The sequence below is a fragment of the Cygnus olor genome, chromosome 22, assembly GCF_009769625.2.
Source record: "Cygnus olor isolate bCygOlo1 chromosome 22, bCygOlo1.pri.v2, whole genome shotgun sequence".
Taxonomy (NCBI): Eukaryota; Metazoa; Chordata; class Aves; order Anseriformes; family Anatidae; genus Cygnus; species Cygnus olor.
The window spans coordinates 487544-506889 of NC_049190.1; the positions used below are offsets into that span (position 1 = coordinate 487544).

The 19346-nt window shown below is 54.2% G+C and overlaps 1 protein-coding gene across 3 annotated transcripts in view; it reads right to left on the reverse strand.

Moving 5' to 3' along the window:
• ZBTB16 (zinc finger and BTB domain containing 16) overlaps positions 1–19346 on the reverse strand; it is a 112936-nt gene that overhangs the window by 74021 nt on the left and 19569 nt on the right. The window contains exons 1-2 of one of the 3 annotated variants that reach the window (XM_040534120.1): positions 17829–17990; positions 15873–17189 (exon numbers count right to left, since the gene is read on the reverse strand). In XM_040534120.1, the coding sequence (XP_040390054.1) occupies positions 15873–17119 (1247 nt within the window). In that variant the 5' untranslated portion in view covers positions 17120–17189; positions 17829–17990. Of the gene's footprint in view, positions 1–15872; positions 17194–17828; positions 17991–19346 lie in introns of those variants that run through there. The other 2 variants (XM_040534121.1, XM_040534122.1) reach the window with 2 other exon arrangements.

The window sequence follows — 19346 nt, forward strand, 5'->3', positions numbered from 1 at the left end:
AAACATTTAAAAGGGTATGGGACATTGAAAAGTTAAATAGATTTCAAATCTGCTCTTGCAAGAACAATAATTTGTTACGTGAGAATTTTTCTCTGCACCATTTCTGCTCCCTAGCATGCTTTCTTTTTTTGTGATCATCTCAGTGCTGCACTGAAAATAATTGCAATCAGTTTTGCATCTAGTTTGCTAGCACTTTGTTTGCAGATCTTAAGACTGTCCAATCTTTTTGAGAGCAAAGCTAAGAAGAGATAACAATAAGAACAATCAGATCTTTATGCAAAGACAGATGCATTAATTTTTACCCCTATTTGCACTCTTCAGAAGAATAGTTTTAAATGAGGTACTACTTTGTTTTAAAGATAATATTTTTTCAGAGCTATTGCTCTAGCAATATGTGCAACATTTCAGACAAATGTTTACAGCATAGGGGATAGAAAACTGCTACTATGCAACTGCAAGGTAATGTTTTACCCTGGTTGCTGCTCTGTAATGAACAGCCCTGTACAATGCAAATAGACATCTTCAACCAGCCCAAGGAGGAATGCTTTGTGGTTAAAATGCTGGATTGAACTGAACACACCTAAATTCAACCCCATGCTGCCTTTTTTTTTTTTCTCTGATGACATTGTACTTCTCACCATATAGTGTAATATTTTCAAAAGTTCTGGACACCCCAGGAAGGACAGCCCAAATGTATCCCACAGATGGCCAAAACCTGCTATAGGGAGATGGGGAGAAGCCTCACATGAATGAGTGACTGTGAGGTAAAGCATGAAAAAATCTTAGGTATAAATGAGCAGTCACGTCATGCAATCAATACTCGTGACACCCAAGTATTTGGGCAAAAAACAAAGCATGAGTCCACGAACTTCATCATGGAAAGATGATTTTTTCTAAAAGGTGCACAAGCCCTCACTGGGTGTGAATTAGGGACTGCTGCAGAGTGCCAGCGGAGCTGCGAGGTGGGGGAGACCCTGCCAGCAGCCGCTGCACAGCGTCCTTTGACTGTTACGGCACCTATAAAATAATAAAAGCCCTGCTCCGTGGCACGGGGCCAGGATGTGGAAGAAGATGCAGGAAGAATCAAAGGGCCTTGGCAATCCAAACAGAGCCGCGTTTAACCACACTATGGGCTGTAACTGCTAGAGCCCGGCCTCGCGCCATCGCATGAGGTCCCATCCCAAACTTCATGGGAGCAGAGCTGCCATGTGGGCCGGCCAGCAGATGGTTCTCTCATCCTGGGTGGGAGGAGAGCTGCGCTTTCTGAACTGGTGGCAGGGCAGCGCTGACGTCCGTCATCGCCATCCCTCCAGAGATGGTACCGCGCTCTGTCTTAGCACAGTGGCACTACAGCTAACTCGTGCATGACCTGGCCCACATGGGGCATGAAAGGTGACAAAACAACTGAAAATAAAAGCGCCAAGGCCTGCAGCAGAACCAGGGCTGAAGTGCCGGAGACGTCACCCAAGGAGGCAGCCAGCAGCGTTGCCACCACCTCGCAGGGACACCGCTGACTGTGAGAGGGGCAGGAAGAGCCCGACCGCCGTGGCAGCTGCTCAAGCAGCTCTAAAAACAGGTTTTTTTTCTTCCCCCCAAATCATGTAGGCAAACATTTTCTATTACTCTGCTTCCACGATTCAGCAATTCAAGTCTAAGAAATAAAAAGTGTGGTAATCCACATATTTGTGTGAAATAATGGTAAATTCATGCCTTCAATGACTTATGAGAGGAATGCTATTAAGAAAAGACATTTCCCTCTTTCTCATGTTGAAGGAAAAATACAGTTATTTAAAAATGGCAAAAGAATCAGCTCATTAGTTAATAACAGGGAAAAAAAAAATCCTACCACAGGAAAATGGAGTGGCTGAAGCAAGAACTAAACCAATATACATTTAAAAAGAAAAGCAACCATGTACAATACACACCCAGCCCCAAACCACAATTTACCTTGAACAGAGGAGACACCTTAACAAACACGAAGCCCTGTGTCAGCCCCGCACCATCACTGCTGCCATCCAGCGTAATTCCCCAAGCTCCGCGTGGCCCTGGAGGGGCAGACAACAGCACCAGGCTCTGACCTGCCCCCTGCCCCGTGACGGCACCCACCCATCCTGCACTGAGCACCCCCCCGGGGAATGGGGCATGGCATGTCCACAGCATCACAGAGCAACCAGGGCTCGGCACCGTGTGGGAACCCAGGTCACTGGATGGGGTCCCAGGACATCGCGAGGGGGACCCAGGGCTTGTCATCACACAGAGGGGTTCAGGGACATCACGGGAGGACCAGGGCTTGGCTCAGAGATGGTGCTGTCCCAAAAGCCAGGAGCTGCAGCTGACACAGGACCTGCATAAAGCTCTGGGGACACCTTGCTGCGTCTAGCTGTTCTTTGTCTACTTGTTTCTGCCTGGCCTCTCGTTTTGTCGTTGCTGTGCCCAAGCACAGCACCCACACGCAGGGCTCGCAACGCTGGCTGCGTGCAGGGCGAGTGGCAGCAGCACGGGCACCGGCACGGCCGCCCGCTGCATGGTGCAGCTGAACGCGAGGCCAGCCTGGGTTTACCATCGATAGCTCCTGTTTTAGGAGATTCAGCTCCAGAAGTGACATTTAACCAAAACCTGCCCTGCCAAGCCTCCATCTAATGCCACTTTCCGCCTTTAAAATACCTGTATTCAAGAGGAGGGGTGGGGGGGAATTGGCGCTGTCCAGGCATTTTGTTCGATTCTTTTCAATACAGCTCCATCACAACGTAGCAGGTACTTTCCAAAGGCAAATTTATTTAAAGAGTGAGGAGATGCCAGCCACGGCCTAATTTATCGCAGAGCTAATGGATAGAAAAGCAGCCAAAAAAGACAACGCTCCACCAACGGCCCATCCGTAAGAGAGCCCGGCAACCCTGGCACTGCACCAGGCCCTTCCCTGCAGTCCCAGCACCGCACAGGACAGGAGCCTGCTCGCTGCGGTCTCACACCGGGGACTGGACCTGCACAGCCGAGTGCCGTGGAGCTGTGCCGGGCCCTGCGGGCAGTTGCTGGCAGCAGAGCAGACATTTAACAGCTGACTTCACACACGGTGGGAAATGCACGGGGCCATGGCCATGCACACTGAAGATGCAAAAAAAAAAAAAAAAAAAAGGCAAACAAAAAAAACAACCAACCTACTCATAGCCTACACGAGAGAAATTTCAGCAAGCCAGGACCAACGGCAGGGCACACTGAGCCTGCAAGACAGCCCTGCTCTATAAACACAATACAACGTGGGTGTTTTTGTTTTTTAATTTTGGCAGGAAGAAAGTCTCCATTACTTGCTTTAGGTCAGTGATTCTTATCAGTCCCCACCAACTGCATTTGTGGGTAGCACTAAACATCCAAGCAAACGAAGGAGGGGGAGGAGGAGAGAAAAACAAACTGCATTTGCCTCTTGTCCTTGGCCCACGTTACCTGACCATTGTCACGAGGCGAGCAAACAGGCTGCGGTGCATTAATACCTACGGCTGCACAATGAGGCATTGTGTGCGCTTTTTATGACCCCCTCTCTGACACAAGTATCACTATCGGGAAGCTCGCCACGCACGGCAGCTCCATTCACTTAGCAACAAAGGTGCTAATTATGGAGCTGTTTTCCACCTCCAGTGGGTGGAGGATGCTGCGCAGCTGCCCGTGGCGGGGCTGGGCAGTGCCCGTCCTCCCAGCGTGGGGACGGGAAAGCTGGTCCCCCTCGACCGCGTCCTGCACCGAGACGCAGCGCCCAGCTGGACAGGTCCCCCTTCGAAACGCGAGGTCAGAGCAGGAGCCAGCTCCAGAGCTGGACACGGCCGCTGGCCAGTGCTCTCAGCCTCGCTTGCATGGAGCACTGGCCACGGCACAGCACCCCTGGAGCCCTCTCCCCACGCACGTCCCTGACACTCTCAGCACCCTCTTCGGGGCAGCCCACAGCAACTCCCACCCCACTAAATAAGGCGCTGGCCAGCCCTAATTAACGCATGGGAAGGATGATATACATTTCTTTGTTGCTTTAAGTTACATTTGGTTAGACGCTGAGGGAAGAGCCGCCTCTAGCTAAAGGGTCAGATAAGCCAAAAATCAATACCAGTGACTGCCTCTGCATCCTTAAATCCCGCGCCCCTGCCCCAGCGCCGGGCAGGGCCGGGGCAGCCCCGCGCTGCTGACTCAGTGAGGGTGCAGGTTGGGAGCCAGGGGTGCCCCAGTTCCCACCGGGCTGCGACCGCACTGCCCCTGCCCGAGGAGCCACCCTTCCCTCCGCCCCAGAAAACACAAAGCACAGAAACCCCAGAAATCAGCGAGAAACCACCCTTCACCAGAGTTCAAATGAACCAAAATGCCTGGGGACAGCATGTCAAAATGAGAACCCCCCGCCCATCCCGGCCCCCTGCTCTTTAAAGAAGAAAGAGGCAGGGATCCAGGAAGCAAAAATAGGTTTCTGCTTAAAAATAAGAGCAAGTTTTCACTTATTTCCCCATGGGAAAGGTTTTGATCCAAGTTAAAATTTTCCTGGAAAAGATCCCTTTAGGAGGGAAGCGGGGCTCCTGCTGGCTGTACAGCCCAGGGCCGGGCTCCCAGTGCCACGGGTGGCAGCAAAGCCTCCGTCACTCGCTCCTGCTGCTCCCTGGCAGCACCCCAGAAGCTCACACTGCCATGCACCGACGTGGCTTTGTGCACCACCAGCCCCCCTAGCAGCCACATGGCCCCTCTCCTTCGCAGAAGTGCTGTCTTGCCTCCTCTCGGCACTTTGGATATATTCTAAGAAAAGGAGGAAGGAAGAAAGAAAAGAGGAAGTCACTGCATTACTGGTAAAAATAGCAGAGAGACAAATAGAAAGGTAAAGAGGGTTTGAGTTCTGAATGCTTCATCTTTTCGCAGAAACGGGCCGGGGGGACGGAGAACCTGCACCGCTGCCCGCGACGTGCCGGGGCGCGAGGGGCGGCAGCGAGCAGACCACCAGGCAGTGGCACACAACGCCTGCTGCCTTATCACACAGCCGGGCCCTGTGCCCTGTGCTGCACGCGGCGACCGCAGCCCGTGCCCAGCCCGAGATAAGATACCCGGCACCGGCATGAGCTGCTCCGTGCCGCCAGCAGCGAGCTGTGCGGTTCGGCGAGGTGGCGAGCCTCCACGGGTGATCTGAGAGCCATTTGGGGGTGGGGGCTTGTGGCACGTCTTTGCTTTGAATGCCGTCTTTTGACACCGATAGCGAATACTGAAAACATGGCAATGCTGAAGGCAGGAAGGGGAGCACGGCCAAGCAACTTTCATCGCGAGATCTGCCACCAGATCAAAGGCCGTAAGCAGCAGCCATGCATGGTGTGGGGTTGTCCCTCTTCCCCTGGCACGGCCCCTGCCACAGAGCTGCCCTGCACCAAGCATCTCCTCTCTGTGAGGATGCTGAGAGCACCCCACTTGCTAGCTTTTCACAGGCTTTGCCCCTCTTTGCCAGAACAGATGCACAACCAGAGCATCTCCTGCAAGACCTGTGATAAACCCAAGCACGTTAATGATATAGTGAGAAAGCAGAGGAGGGAATTCAGAAACTGTGCATTCCCAAATTTTGTAACTTGCAACAGGTGAGAGCGTCAGGTATCAACAGTGACACAGGACTGATGCTCATCAGCTTCGCATCCATCCCACACTAGGGCAGCCCTGGAAAGCAAGGCAAGACTCACGAGGTCGTCACCTTCCCCGCTTCCACGCCAGAGCAAGTCCCAGCAAACCCATGAGAAGCCTTAGCCCAGCCGACTGAAAGCCAGCGGTACGGAGTAAAATCTGGAAAGCCAGTAGCTGTCCTGAAAGCCTTGTACTTTCACATGTGCACACTTCCAAGAAGTCCGTGTGGGTTTTCGTTGAATTTTTTTTAACGTGTGGTATGCGCTGTGGTTAAATCTAATTTCTTAGATTCATAATGTTCACAGGTTTACTCTGTACACCACGAAATTAGTACAACCTGTCCTTAAATACCATAATAAAAAACACATAGTAAGCACTTTGCCTTTACTTATGTCATCAATGGTTTCAAGGAGGATGAATCACACTTCCTCTTTAACACTCCTTTCTAATATAATTTACTATAAATAATGCACAGAGAAAAGAATGAGGGAAGGTGACAAAGGGCAAAGCACACTGAGTCCACTGCCAGCACTGTGTCCCCAGACTTGGTGGCAAGAACATAAAAACAATTTCAACAGTAGCACTGGATATGCAAACAGAACACACATGCTGTTACAGTACAGTATGTACACACAGATCTTAAAACAAAATCAAGTGATAGGCAGTAGTTACATATTTGTGTGTGTGTGTGTATATATATATATATATATATTCTAATTCACACAAAGGAAATTACATTGTACATTTTAGAATGCCTGAAGAAATTACAAATCAACACAAGTCCTCACCAAGTCAATGGGAAAACATGTTTTTAGCCTTCCCAGGGCCCGCAGCCCTGCAGCGGGAAGGATGAGCCCCCGGGACAGGGTGCCCCATGGCAGCTGGGAGCCACACGGGCGTTCTGGTGGCAGGTCACTTTCTGCTTGCTGCCAACACCGCTGTGTCTGCTAGCACAACAGCACGGCCGGCGAGGGCCCACGTGCCTGCCTTGGCACTGGCTCCAGCCACTTACTTGCTCTCCTTCCGTCCTTCTGAGTAAGCAGGTAATGGAAATGCCCTGGTGTTTGGGGTTTCAGGGTTTTTTAGTTTCTTTTTGTTTTTCCACTCCTTCGATTTCTGACTGCTTTGTAGGTCACCCGCAGGAGCAGAGGCGCCCTGCTCCTACCACGCCACGCCGCCCGGCGTCACCTCACGCACAACCGGTGCCCCGGGGCGCCCCGCGGAGCCCCCAGCCCCTCCTGGGCAGCTCTGCCCGGCCCGGCCACTGCACATCCCCCCCGGCACCCATCTGCACGTGAAACCCACGCTCATCAAGCAACCCGGTCCTTGTGCAGAGCTGAACAGAGCATGGGGTTATCGGCTGAGCTGATACACAGACAAACAACATCTCCCGTGCTGACACAGGTAACAAAGCACTGCATTTAACAGGGATTTATTGCAAGCAGTTCTAGTTGCACTAAATACACATTATGCCACTTTTGCCTAAACAGAGAAATATTTTCTAAATTGCATATTGCAGGCTTGTTTATTAAACAACATGCCAATAAAACAGCAACAAGATTACGAAGGTCAATGGAAAACTAAACTAGCACAGTGGGACATGTATCCAACCATAATCCACTTAAAATCAGTTAAGAACACTACAGCGAAAATGATATAGACTGCACTGGCTGCCATCCAGAGCACACAGGCTGGGCCTGACAGGATCAGTCCTACCACCCTTCTCTGCACCCTGGTTTTATTCCAACTGCCTTCACACCACTCTTCAGGTGGAAAATGACAGAGCTGGTGGGCAACATTCTCAAAGAGAAGAAAAAAATTTATATCTTGATCTGAGAAAGCTAGTGGTCAAGCAGCATTTATTATCCCCGTAGAGGTATCTGTTACTTTGCACATAAGCTGCGGAAGTTATCCAAAACATTGCCAACGCAAACTAGTGCTCAAAAATGATAACAACCCTTTCAGAAATACTTCAGCGTAGATAAAGATTATCTGGAGTGAATAAATATGCAACGTTTCTGAATGCCCCAAACAGGTCTTTACAATCAGGCTCAAGCCTTAGAGTAGAAATAGGTGTCACAAATCAACGGAAAGTACTCGAGTTCACAAGCCCAAATTCAGGGTATCTAACCCTTCCACACTCAGACTGTGCCTGCCTTATTTGCATTCGCTCATTCAAAACGATGCATAAAGCTTTCTCTATTCCTCATGTGATGCGAATCCTTCTGTCTTAATTTCTTGTACATTCACGTACTCCGTATTTCGCTGCCTATCTGTCCAATGGTTATTTTTCAATTCCTAGTCTTTGCTGTAGCTGGAGAGAAAACAAACCTCCAGAAAGAGCAGCAAGACCTGTGATGTTCAGCCTTCAAACAAGCACTTCAAACGAAAACACCACAGCCGGTAACGCTGCATGAAATGAGGCCAGCCTGCGGACTCTGCACCTCTCGCATGTTTAACTTTTTCTGGTCAGCCATACAGAACCAAAAAAAAAAAAACAACAACAAAAAAAACAACAGCAGTGGCGCTTGCAGCCCGATCATGCCTAGTGGAGGCAGCACCCAAAAGAGCAGCTTTTTGGCTCAAAGCGAGCGGCAGTGTTTTGCTAGCACTCATGCGCGCAGGACTGTTATCGCTTATCGGCTGTGTGGTTTGCACAGACCGTGATGCACGTTTGAAAATCTTGCTCGAAGGCGATTTCTCTAAGGCGCCTGTGTGCATCCTCTGCCGCAGCCACGCTTCCTCAATTCGAAAAGTAATTCTGGCCAGCGGTGCGGATATTTGGGAGATGACACGCCGCTGCTCGAAGCCCTGCGGAGGAGGCAGCGGGACGCTGCGCTGGGCTTTGTTGCAAGAGAAAAGGCTGAGGAGCGGGGACAGACATTCAAACCCCAGCCCACGCATCTGGACACTGCCTCGCCTGCTAAGGTAAAGGCGGGACTGATGCCAAACGAAGAATTAAACCTACTATAAAGCACTTAGCTGCCTAACACCAGGCCAGAGAAAAAAATTGCAAGAAGAATGACACAATCCAGGGCTGCCCAGAAAGAAAGAATGAATGGAATAGGCTAATTTACACAGGAAGTGAGCACTTACCAGACCCTTCATCCTAACACACAAAACCCTCTGCCATATCTGGAAGCAATTACACCCAGTTAACATGATCTGCCTGCCACTAAAATTAACTGCAAACAGAAATATTTTTCACTTTTGCAACAGGAGATGCCATGGCCCCGTGTTTGGCTGCCGGGAAATATTTAGTAATTACTCATTTAAAGTCTCTCTTGAAGCTGTCAAGGGGGGGGGAGGGAAGAAGTAGAAGAAAATTCTTGCTAATTATGAGCAAAAAGGAAAATGCAGATCATTTTACTATACAGAAGAAAAACAGATATATGCAGCAGGGTAAGGAAACAGCCGATATCATGTAGAAGCAGATAAGGCTGCACAGATAGCCCGTTACAAACTGACTGTGCTGCCTTGCAGCATTTCTACACATGAAGGGGAAAAAAAGATTTGATACTTTCACCCCTGAAACAGCACATTCTCTCTCAGGATTCCTCTATGAAATCAATAAGTGCCATTTTAACAAATACCACTTCGCAAGTTATAACAAGAACTGAAAGGACTCCGTAACGCTTATTGAACTGCCATAGATGATCTCAAGTGAAAAGCACGCTTTCAGGAAAAAAAATAACAAGCAGACAAGCTGCGCTGAGCTCAGGTTGGGTGACACGCAGCATCCTCAGCCCCACGTAAATCGCTCACGTGGAAACCCCTCTGCTGCCCCTGCGGGCTCTGCCTTACAGAAGCCATGAGGAAAACACAGGTAAAAAGAGGGCACACGAGCCTTCACCATCGAAACAAGAGGAGGAAAAAACAAGGAGCAGGTTCCCTCCCCACCTCCCTGAGGAGCCATCATGCACGCCGGCCCCGTGCAGGTTCCTGCCTCCCCGTGCACTGCCCCGGCATCATCACCACCGCGAGCCTGGGCTGGCAGCCAGGAGAGCTGCAAAAACCATCACTGGGCAAGGGGAAAACCAAACCCGTTCTTTTCTGATTGGAATTTCAGACTTCTGCTTTAAAACGGATCATCGCACCACCAAAAAGATGCGTGATAATTGACTGAATAATGCTGAAGCCAAAGAGAGCTGTTCCACCTCCATGCTTCAAGCCATGTATGGAAATGGTTAAGTCTCCCGCCGAATAAATCAAAAGTTCAAGGCTGCAACATACCACAATGTATTCCCTCTTTCCTTATGACAAGAACCAGAGAAAGCCCGAAATCCCAAGCATCCTGCGCGGGGTCTCGGCTGGCACTCACAGGTTACACGCTCGGGGTCAGCGCCGCGGACCTTGGCTGCAACATTCATTTCCTGAGCGGGGCAAGTCCCCCTGCCCATAAAGCTAATAAGAGCTTCCTCGCATGGCAGACCCGCACTGACAGAGCTACTTGTCAGCGGCCACGCAGTGGGGGAACGCTGGTTTCCATTAACCGGTTATGATGCCAGGTGCCACTAATAAGGCCCATCAGCAAGAAACAAGAGCTGCCAAGTTGTCTTCAAACTCTGGAAATAATCATGGGCAGAGCTTGGGGGGCTGCTGTTTTTTTTTTTTATTATTATTATTATTTATTATTTATTCCTTTTTTCCTTTTTTTTTTTTTTTTTAGTTTCTATTGCAGCTGAGCTTAGTGCAACAGAAATTGCTGAATGCTTAAAATAAAAATAAAAAACAACTACTGTATCAGGCTACCAAAATTAACACTAATAACATCTCACAAAGCACTTGGGATCTGATTTATCACGTTTATTGCTTTAATGGTATACTGCATCTGTTTCTCACTGTGACATGTTGAGCAGTGCCAATGTGCCTAATGGCATTAGTATTACAATGCTCAGCTAATCCACTCGAAGACAAATGGAGGTGAGGGTGGCAGAGAAGGAGCCAAAAGCAGTAGTATTTCCCTATGCAGCTACCTAAGATTTGCTACGGTACTAATGCTGCAGCTCCACGCAGACAGATCAACAAGCTACACGCCACAGGAATTGACCTGCCAGCCACCACACACCGGATGCAGCCCATGGCAAGCAGTGGTTTTCCCTCGCGGCAGTGTTTGGGGCTGGCACCAGAGCTGGTTCCCAGGTCCCCAGGCAGCACGCACCCAGCCCGCGGGCTGTGACCCCAGCTATGCACACAAGCAGCAGCCGACAGGCCCTTTCAAACCTGGGTCTTTGGTAAGGTTTGTTCTGGTTTGCTGCACAACATCAAGTAGCTCAAGACTTGCATCTGTATTTTCAGAAGGGCTCGTGTGGTTTGGGGACCTAGGCGGACATGGTAGACCCTGCTTTGCAGGGTGCTGAGCTCAGCTTCCTCCTGGCACCAGACAGGCAGAGCTGCCTTCCCTCTGCTCTTCAGAAGTGGGGAAATAGGGCAAAGGTCTGAAGTTTGGGGTATTGTGACCAGCCAGCAGCCAAAGTGAAAGAGCAAGCCTCCTTATTCCTACCCTCAAAGTAATCCACCAGAGGACGTCTGGTAGTTGACAGCTCAACCATAAAACTTTCTAGCTCTTGCAAAAATCAGACATGGAGATTTGAAGAGAGGCTTCCCAAGATAGGCAGTAACAAAAGCATCCACTGAGGCAGATTTAAGGACAGCAAGAACAAGAACCTTCCAGCCAAAGCCACACTAAGTATTTCATCTGGTGCCAGTCACAACCTGTCTCACGACAATGTTCACATAGAGCACTTTCATTTTTCAGCTAAGCATCTCCATGTCACAGAAAGACGCGTAAAATGCTGCCAGAGCACGGCATTGCTAAGGTGACTCTCCAGACAGGACCGTGGGTTTGGATGCTTTGTCCTTCAAATCCTTCCACAGCGGGGGTGAAGGACAACACACCAAAGGAAAAAGGGAGCACCATGCCTCTTGTGGGCTTCACTGAATCACAACTCCACCTACAGCTTTCTCGGCTGCTTTCAACATTAAAAATAAAAAACAAAACACACATTTTATAAAGTTTTAATGCATTTAACTTCATGATGAAAAATCACTCCACACTTAGGCAGCAGCTCAGCACAGCCCTCGCTTCAGAACTCGAGATTTTTCTTCATACAAACAAACCGGAAAAGGGCCACTGAACTATAGCTTTTTTGTCTGCAATTAGAGGCGACAATCAATACTAACATTAGATTAAGTTTGAACTTTACTGAACCTAGAAGGAAATCTTCTATAAAAAAAAAAATTAAAGAGTCACCAACTCAATACACACTCAATTAGTCAAAATCATAAGCTCAGTAAGAAGAAAAACGGACCGCCAAGCGGCCGACGGCTTCCCAACAGCAGTGCTTCGGCAGGGACATGAGGACCGCGGCCAGTGGGTGCGTAGGCTCGCGCCACGAGGCCCGGGCTCACTGCCCTGCGCTGCGGCAGGAGGTGTGGGGGGCCCCATGTTGTGCTCACACCCCAGCTCCCCGTGGCCCCCCCTCGCTCCAAGCAGGGAGCAGCGGGTGGGTGGGTGCCTGCCCAGCACCCGGCCCAGCGCCCCGCTGCACCCCAGCCTGGGCACTCCCAAGAGCTCGGCGGAAAGGCTGCTTCACGCTCTGCTGTCTGTTTTCCTGTGCGCACGCGTTTCCCATACTAATGAAGATGGGAGCAACACTCAGAAGGCTCTGAGACTATAAACATATATATTTATACGTATATAGGCATGTGTGTGTGTAAACAAACATACACGCCATATGCATTCACTCACTTGTGTAACGTAAACAGACACTGTACATGTTGGGATCCTCTTGGCTCATTAAGTGCACTCCTTACAGAAAGAGTGGTTTGGTCTCTTACTCTCACTGCTGGGACTTGCTGGCACTCAGAAGCCATCAGACTGGGAAGCTGAGCACCCTGTGGTGCCAGCAGCACTGAAGGTGCCCTTCCCGAGCAGCTGCCTTTGCCCCGCTTGCTCAGATCACTTGAAAGCCTTGAAAGCACGGGTTTTGAACAAAACTAAACACACAAAACCACAGAGGGGGGGCAGGCAGAAATACTCATTCAGCCAGGGACGCCCTGCTGCCAAAGCCTTGGCTCTGCCCGGAGCAGTGCTGGGGGAGCACACCTGGGCAGCAGCCTGGGTGAGCAGAGCGAAGCAAGGGAGGTCCGGCTGCAGCCACAGCTGGGAATGAGGATGCTCCTGGCACCTCCGTGCTCAGGGCAGGGCAAAACTGCCCCAACAGATGCACAACAGGAACGGGTCAACCAAAGCAGCGACTCCATGGGTGACGCTGTGGTCCCTCCAGCATATCCTGACCCTGACGTGAGCCCGCAGCTGGCCTCCCCCCGAGCGCAGGCTGCGATGGGTTTTTAAGTGACAGCTGCAGAACCAGGACCTCGGCACAGGCTGCAGGCGGTCTCCCTAGAGCCCTCCCCACCAGGCACTGGATCCACCAGTCTGGGTGGCAGCAGATGCTGGCTCAGGCTGCTGAGACCTGCAGTTTTCTACTGGTCAGTGCCAATGGAGGCCATCCCAGACCACTGCATCCAACCCTATCCCACATCGGGTTCAGGAGTGAAGAGGAGGCAGCATGGTGCAGCTGCCACCACCAGCAGAACTGCTCCAGCAGAGCGTTATTGAACCCGGTAGAGTGTGGATGCTGTTTAACAGCTCCATAAATACAATAGGATCCCACAAATCCTCTCGAAATGGTAATTTTCACCATGTATTAGAAAGCAAACACTATAAAAAAGCCACATGAGACCTTGTCTACACACAAACTGCCTTGGATTTAGGCTTCTTTTTTTTTAAAAGTTCATTTGACTGTTGCCCAATACCTTTCAACGTGGGCCGTCTTACAAATCAGTTTAAAAATGGCTCAAAGGATTTGGATTGCTCTGAAAAGTTTATCAGCGCAAGGTGATTGCACATATATGCAGCCTGAAAGTAAGAACACACAAATGAAGTTTGGCACTAGCTTAAACAGTTGCCTTCAAGGCTACGTTTTTAGCAAACCAAGACCTCATCAGAGCGCAACGAATACTGAAGTTCTTGATAAAGATCATGAATAACGAAGAAATAAGCTACAATTGTAGCTACAGTTGTCAAAATGGACCCTCCCAACACAGGAAGGCAGCTTGAGACGCACACTCCTTCCTTCAGCAGGCCGGGCTGCTCTCCCTCATCTCCAAATCGCTCGGGCGAGCAGGAAGGAGCCAGCCTTGCGGCCAGCCCTGCCTCGGGGGGAGACCACTGAGCAGCGGCAGGAGCAGCCCCGGCACAAGCTCAGACCGCCACCCTCTCGCAGCCTGTCAGATGTTTCAGCAGCACGCGCAGGGGCATCAGTTGCTACTCTCGCCCTCGGGGGGAGAAAGGAGGATGCTGGAGACTATGGCAGAAAGCCACGTTAAAATTCTCATTGAGTGTTCACTGCAGCTCTCCCCCAGTGACGTTCAGCCTGCATCACCCTACGGCAAGCACGGCCACGTCTCTGACCAGGGAAAAAGCTTTGGGCTGACAGGATTTGCCCCTTGCAGGGTTAGCAAACACAAACCCCAGCTCTCCCACTCGCAATACAGGGGAACAAAGCAGGAACCTTCTGCACGGGTGCACAAAGCAGGAGGGACCCGCCTGAGCAGGGAGGGGTGCTGTCAGCGGGGTCTGCACGGCAGCACACGCAGCGGCTCCAAGTCACCAGCTACACCGAGACGTGATGCTGAGAGCTGACAAACCTCCGCAGGGCTGAGAGCCACGGCGCGGCCACTGCCACCCTGCAGCCGAGAGGCGGTGGCTGAGTCAGTGGCTGCTGCCCTGCAGCCCAGTGCTGGCCGTGGGTCACCCCACAGCACGTGGGGTGGCCACTGCAGACAGCGAGCGTGCGGGCAGGACCAGACGCTGCCAGCAGCTCCCACGGGCACTGACACCGTCCCTGTGCATGCACAGCCTCAGCAGCACATTATGCACGTCAGGACTAATTAACTTGTTGATCCATTAAAATTCTGAGAAGATGCTCAGTTTGGGCACTTCAGGGACGCTGCTGGGAGCTCTGGCAGCATTTATCCAAGCCTCGCTGCGGGGCTGCCGCACCAGCCGGCACTGCCGTCCCCAGGCAGGGCTGCGGCCGCACTTCCAGCCAGTGCTGTGCTGCGCCCGCTGAGGCAGGGCCGGTGCCAGGGGCTTTGCCCGCACGGTGCTGCGCTGGCTTCGGTGCACAACCACCGTGACCCTACCCCTGGCTGAACCTGAGAGCAAGTTCTGGTCCCTCTCCCACAAACAGGAGGCAGTAAGCACGGGAGCTCTGAACTCACGTGCTGATAGCAGCCCACATGCTACTGCCCCGCAGTCCCCCAAGGTGTGGGGACTGGTGTGAGCACCACGGTCCCCCGAGCTAGGGGAGCCCCAAAAGCAGACCTGCAGCTACCCCAGCTGAAGGTTAAATGCTGAACCACTCGCTGCAGGGACGGACTCGCGGGTCTGTCGCAGCACAAGTCCTCTGGGCTCACCCCAGCGACACAACAATCCCAGCCTGACCTACATGTTACTTTGGGCAAAGTGCAAATATTTCATGACCTGTGAGGCTGAGCAGCATCACAAAGACGGTGTAAAAATGCAGGCTTAGCAAGCCGCGAAACCCAGCAATCCCAAACGTCATCGTTATAGGGGGATATGAGAACCCAGCAGGTCTCTCTCCCCTGCAGAAACAAGTCCCGCACAGAGGCACCAGCTACTTGCACAGGAGGCTCTCGGCAGAGGGTAGGACAGAGCTGCCTGACCCTACGGTGTGCTGCCCACAGGCAGCTGTATGCACACAGATCCTTAAACTCAAACAGCAGTAACCCTAAGACGCTCTGCAGACCCTGGCCAGGGAAACCAGGGGGGGGTTTGTGCTAGCAAGAAACACCCATACCTCAAGCCTCTTCTGGGCTATGCTCCCCACCCAGCACTTGCTGAAAGGAAGCTTCTGGTATAGCTGCCAGCCCTGAAAAAGTTACAACAGCTGACCCTGCACACGGGGCTGGTAGCATGCATGCTGCTCCACATCCCATTTTTGGGGACGCAGCAGGAACTTTGCACCAGCCCTTTGCACCGGGGTGCGTGACATCCAGTCAAAAATCAAAATCCACTCTCAGGATCATGCCCAACCGTTACATTTGCCTCAAGAATAAAACACAGTAAGAAACAACGTGTTTTTAAATGGGATGTAACACCCCAGCAATAGCGAAACAAGCGACCGAACAGACACACGGTGCTGGACGCTGCGAAGACTCACCTGTGCTGTTCGACGGTCTCGTTGTCCGGCAGCTCTGCCCCACACACGCTGCACTGCTCGCCCACAGCTCTGCTCTCCGTTTTCATGCCAGCTGCCAACTCCCCGAGCTTACTGAACAGCTCCCTCTGAATAAAGCCTTGGGGCAGGAGCCCTCCGTAAGCGCTGAAGTCCATGGACACGGCAAGGGCTGGCTGCATGTGAAGGGCTGATGGCATGGAGGGTGGCATGCCAAGCATAGAGTCAGTTTTGTGGTTTGGTAGCACAGAGTAGACACCCAGGGGTTTCTCGCTCGCAGCTGTGGACTGCTCTGGCCCCAGCTGCAGCCCCTGACCGGCCTCAGGAGGCTGCTCTGTGCTCTCGTCGCGGACATAGTGCAGTTCACGGGCACTCGTGATAACGCTGCTGCGGGTCGGGGTGCCAGGGCCCTCCTTGCTCTTGTCATCGGGCTTCTCCCCACTGGAAGCGCTGGACTCTGCCGTCCGGGGGCTCTCATGGCTGGAGGCATCTTCCACCTGCATCACTTCAGTTTTGACTTCAGCAAGGCCAGGGTGGCGGCTGCTGGCGGCATGCGAGTCCTCAGGGGCGTTCTGCTGCAAGGCACCTTGCAGCAGTGACTGCCCGATGGTCATCAGGCTGTCCACCGCCGCCTTGGTGGGGCTCATGGCGGAGAGGCCGAAGGAAGTGGAGACGGACGGGCTTTGCTCCACCATGGTTCCTGGCATGCTCTGACCGGCCACGCTGGCGTAGCCACTCTCCTCGCTGGAATGCTTGGAGATGAACAGACCCTTGATGTACCTCGATTTCCTGTCCTCCTCTTCCTCGGCACCTCCGTCCGTCATGGTGACTTCGGCATCGTTTTCGTCGGATGCCTGGATGGTCTCCAAGATCTTCAGGCACTGCTCTTCTAGATACTCTATTTCTAGAATCTCAGCTGCATAGAGCAGGTCATCCAAGTCTTCAACCTTTGCCTGGAGGGTGGCAGTGTAAGCATACTCCAGTATCTGCTGGAAAGTCTTTGGTGAAAGGAAGTCCAGGGTGTAATGCTGACTGTTGCGGTGGAAGAGGATCTCAAACATTTTACTAGTGCAAGCCAACACTGTCCTGTGAGCGTGGAACTCCTGGCTGTCCACCATAATGACCACGTCGCACAGCGTCCCCGCCAGGCGCATCTGGTTGGCTTTGTGCAGCAGCCCCGTGGGGTGGCAGGGGTTCTGGAGCTGTATCATGCCCATCTTAGTCAAATCCATAGCGATCCCGAGGTCCGCTCATTAGGGTGCCTTGTTGTCGCTCAAATCTGGGACCAGCTTTGTGTGCCGACTATCTGCGAAAACAAAAGACAGAGGGGGGGGGGAGAGGAGAAGGAAAAAAAAAAAAAAGAGGAGGGACGGGGGAGGAGAGAAGGAGAGGGAGGTTAGCCGGAGCTCGGTGGCGAGTCACGATGCACCGAAAAGTTTGTGCGCTCCGCTCGGGGCCGGCGGCACGGACGGGGCCGCCCCGGGATGGCGAGGAGCCGCGGCCCCGCCGGTGCTGCCCGGGGAGGAAGGCGACAGCCTCGGGCGCGCATCGCCGGTGCGCGGAGCCGCCGGCAGCAGCCGCCGAGCCGCACAGCGCGGCACGGCTCGGCTCGGCACGGCGGGCAGCAGCGGCCGCCCCGTCCCGCCCGGGGGCTTCGGTCCCGGCGCGGCGCCGCGAGTTTTTGATGCGCAGCTCCGCAGGGCATCAAATATTCATCAGGTGCGCGGCGGCAGCCGCCGCGCAGCGCCGCGCCGCGAGTCCTCCGCGGCCGGCACGGGCACGGCACCGGCACCGACCCCCGGCACCGGAGCGCGGCGGGGAGCGGCGAGCGCCGGAGAGCGCGGGGCGGGGATGAGGAAGGGGGAAGGAGGAGGAGGAGGAGAGGGAGGAAGAGGCCGGGGGAGCCCCGCGCCCGCCCGCCCGCCCGCCGCCCGCACTCACGGCGGCCGGCGGCTGCTCCGGCAGTTCGCACTGCCCGCTCTCATCGCCGCCGCCGCCGCTCGCCGCGCCGCGCAGCAAATCACCGCGGCGCCGGCCCACGGGCCGCCCCGCGCCCACGTCAGGCCGCCCCCACCCCCGACGCCGCCGCCCGCACCATCTTGACTGCTGGCGCCGCCGCCCCCCCGGCCCCGCCCCGGCCCGCCCCGACGGGGGCCCCGCGCATCCTCCGCGGCCCCGCGCGCCGCTCCGCGGGCGCCGCCGCCCGCTCCCTCGGGGCCACCGGCCCCGGCCCCGCCGCGGGGCCGCCCCGCCCGTGGGGGGCACCTTGCAGCGAGGCAGCCCCGGCGCCCGGCGGCGACCCGGGGCTCGGGCGAGACCGGCGCGGGGCCGCGGCTGCTGGACAGCGCTTGGCTCCGCCGGCCCTGCCAACAACAAACATGGAGGAGCCGGCGGCCGCGGGGAGCCAATGAACCGGAGCCGGCGGCGGCGAGCGGCGCCGGCCCCCGGGGCTGCCCCGGCACGCCGGGGCGGGGGGGCACCGGCCGGCCGCCCCGCCGAGCCCAGGCCGGCCCCGGGCGCAGCGCCGCTCCCGGAGCGTCCCAGCTCGCAGCGCTGCGCCGCGGGCGGGGGCTGCCCGCCCCCCGACGGCCCCCGCGGGGCCGCCTCCCCGGCCGGGACCCGCACCCACCCGCGCCCGGCCGCCGGGGAATCCCCGCCTCGGGGCGAACCGCTGGGAACAAAAGCACGCCCGAGGAAGCGGCCCCGCGCCCGCCGCCTCCTCCGTTAATAAACTGCGCGCTGTGCAAGCCCGGCCCCTCGGCAGCGAGCGCTAAAGGAGATTAATGCCTGGGCTGAATCGAAGAGGTGGGGACGGCAACAAAAAGACGAGCCGGGGGCTCAGCGCCAGCTTTCGGCTGCGCGCACACCGGGCCGGGACTCGGTCTGTCCCGGCAGACGCCCGCCCCGAGCGGCCGGTCCCCGTGCCCGAGGCGCGGCACCGCGAGCTGGGCAGCGATTTTCCGCGGCAGGGAAAGAAAGGGAACGGGGAGAGAAAGGGAACGGGGCCGAGAAACGGCAGCAGCCATGGAACAGCAGCGGGGCACAAGGCTCTGGCAGCGCGCGGCCGCGGAGCGCCCCGCACCGACGGCGGCCCCCGGCGGGGACCCCCCCGGCCCGGCCCGCTCCCAACCGGCAGAGGAGGGAGACCTTCGGCGGGCGGCACGGCGCAGGGAGCGCGGGGCCCGGGGTTGTCAGCTAAAATAACAAATAAGGACGGTATTAGCACAAAGATACCCTTGGGGTAAAGCAGCACAAATGTAATCTAAGGAGAATGTTATAGGGAAGTGTGTTTATAATTATAATGGGATTTAATGTACTTTGGGACCAGATGATAGCAGTCATTTAACAAGAACAGCCTAATAACAGAGGCCTCAACAATGAAAGGAGATGGTGCTCAGGTTATTAGATACATATTAGGATGCAACATTCACAGTACTAAAGGATAAGGCATCAGCTACC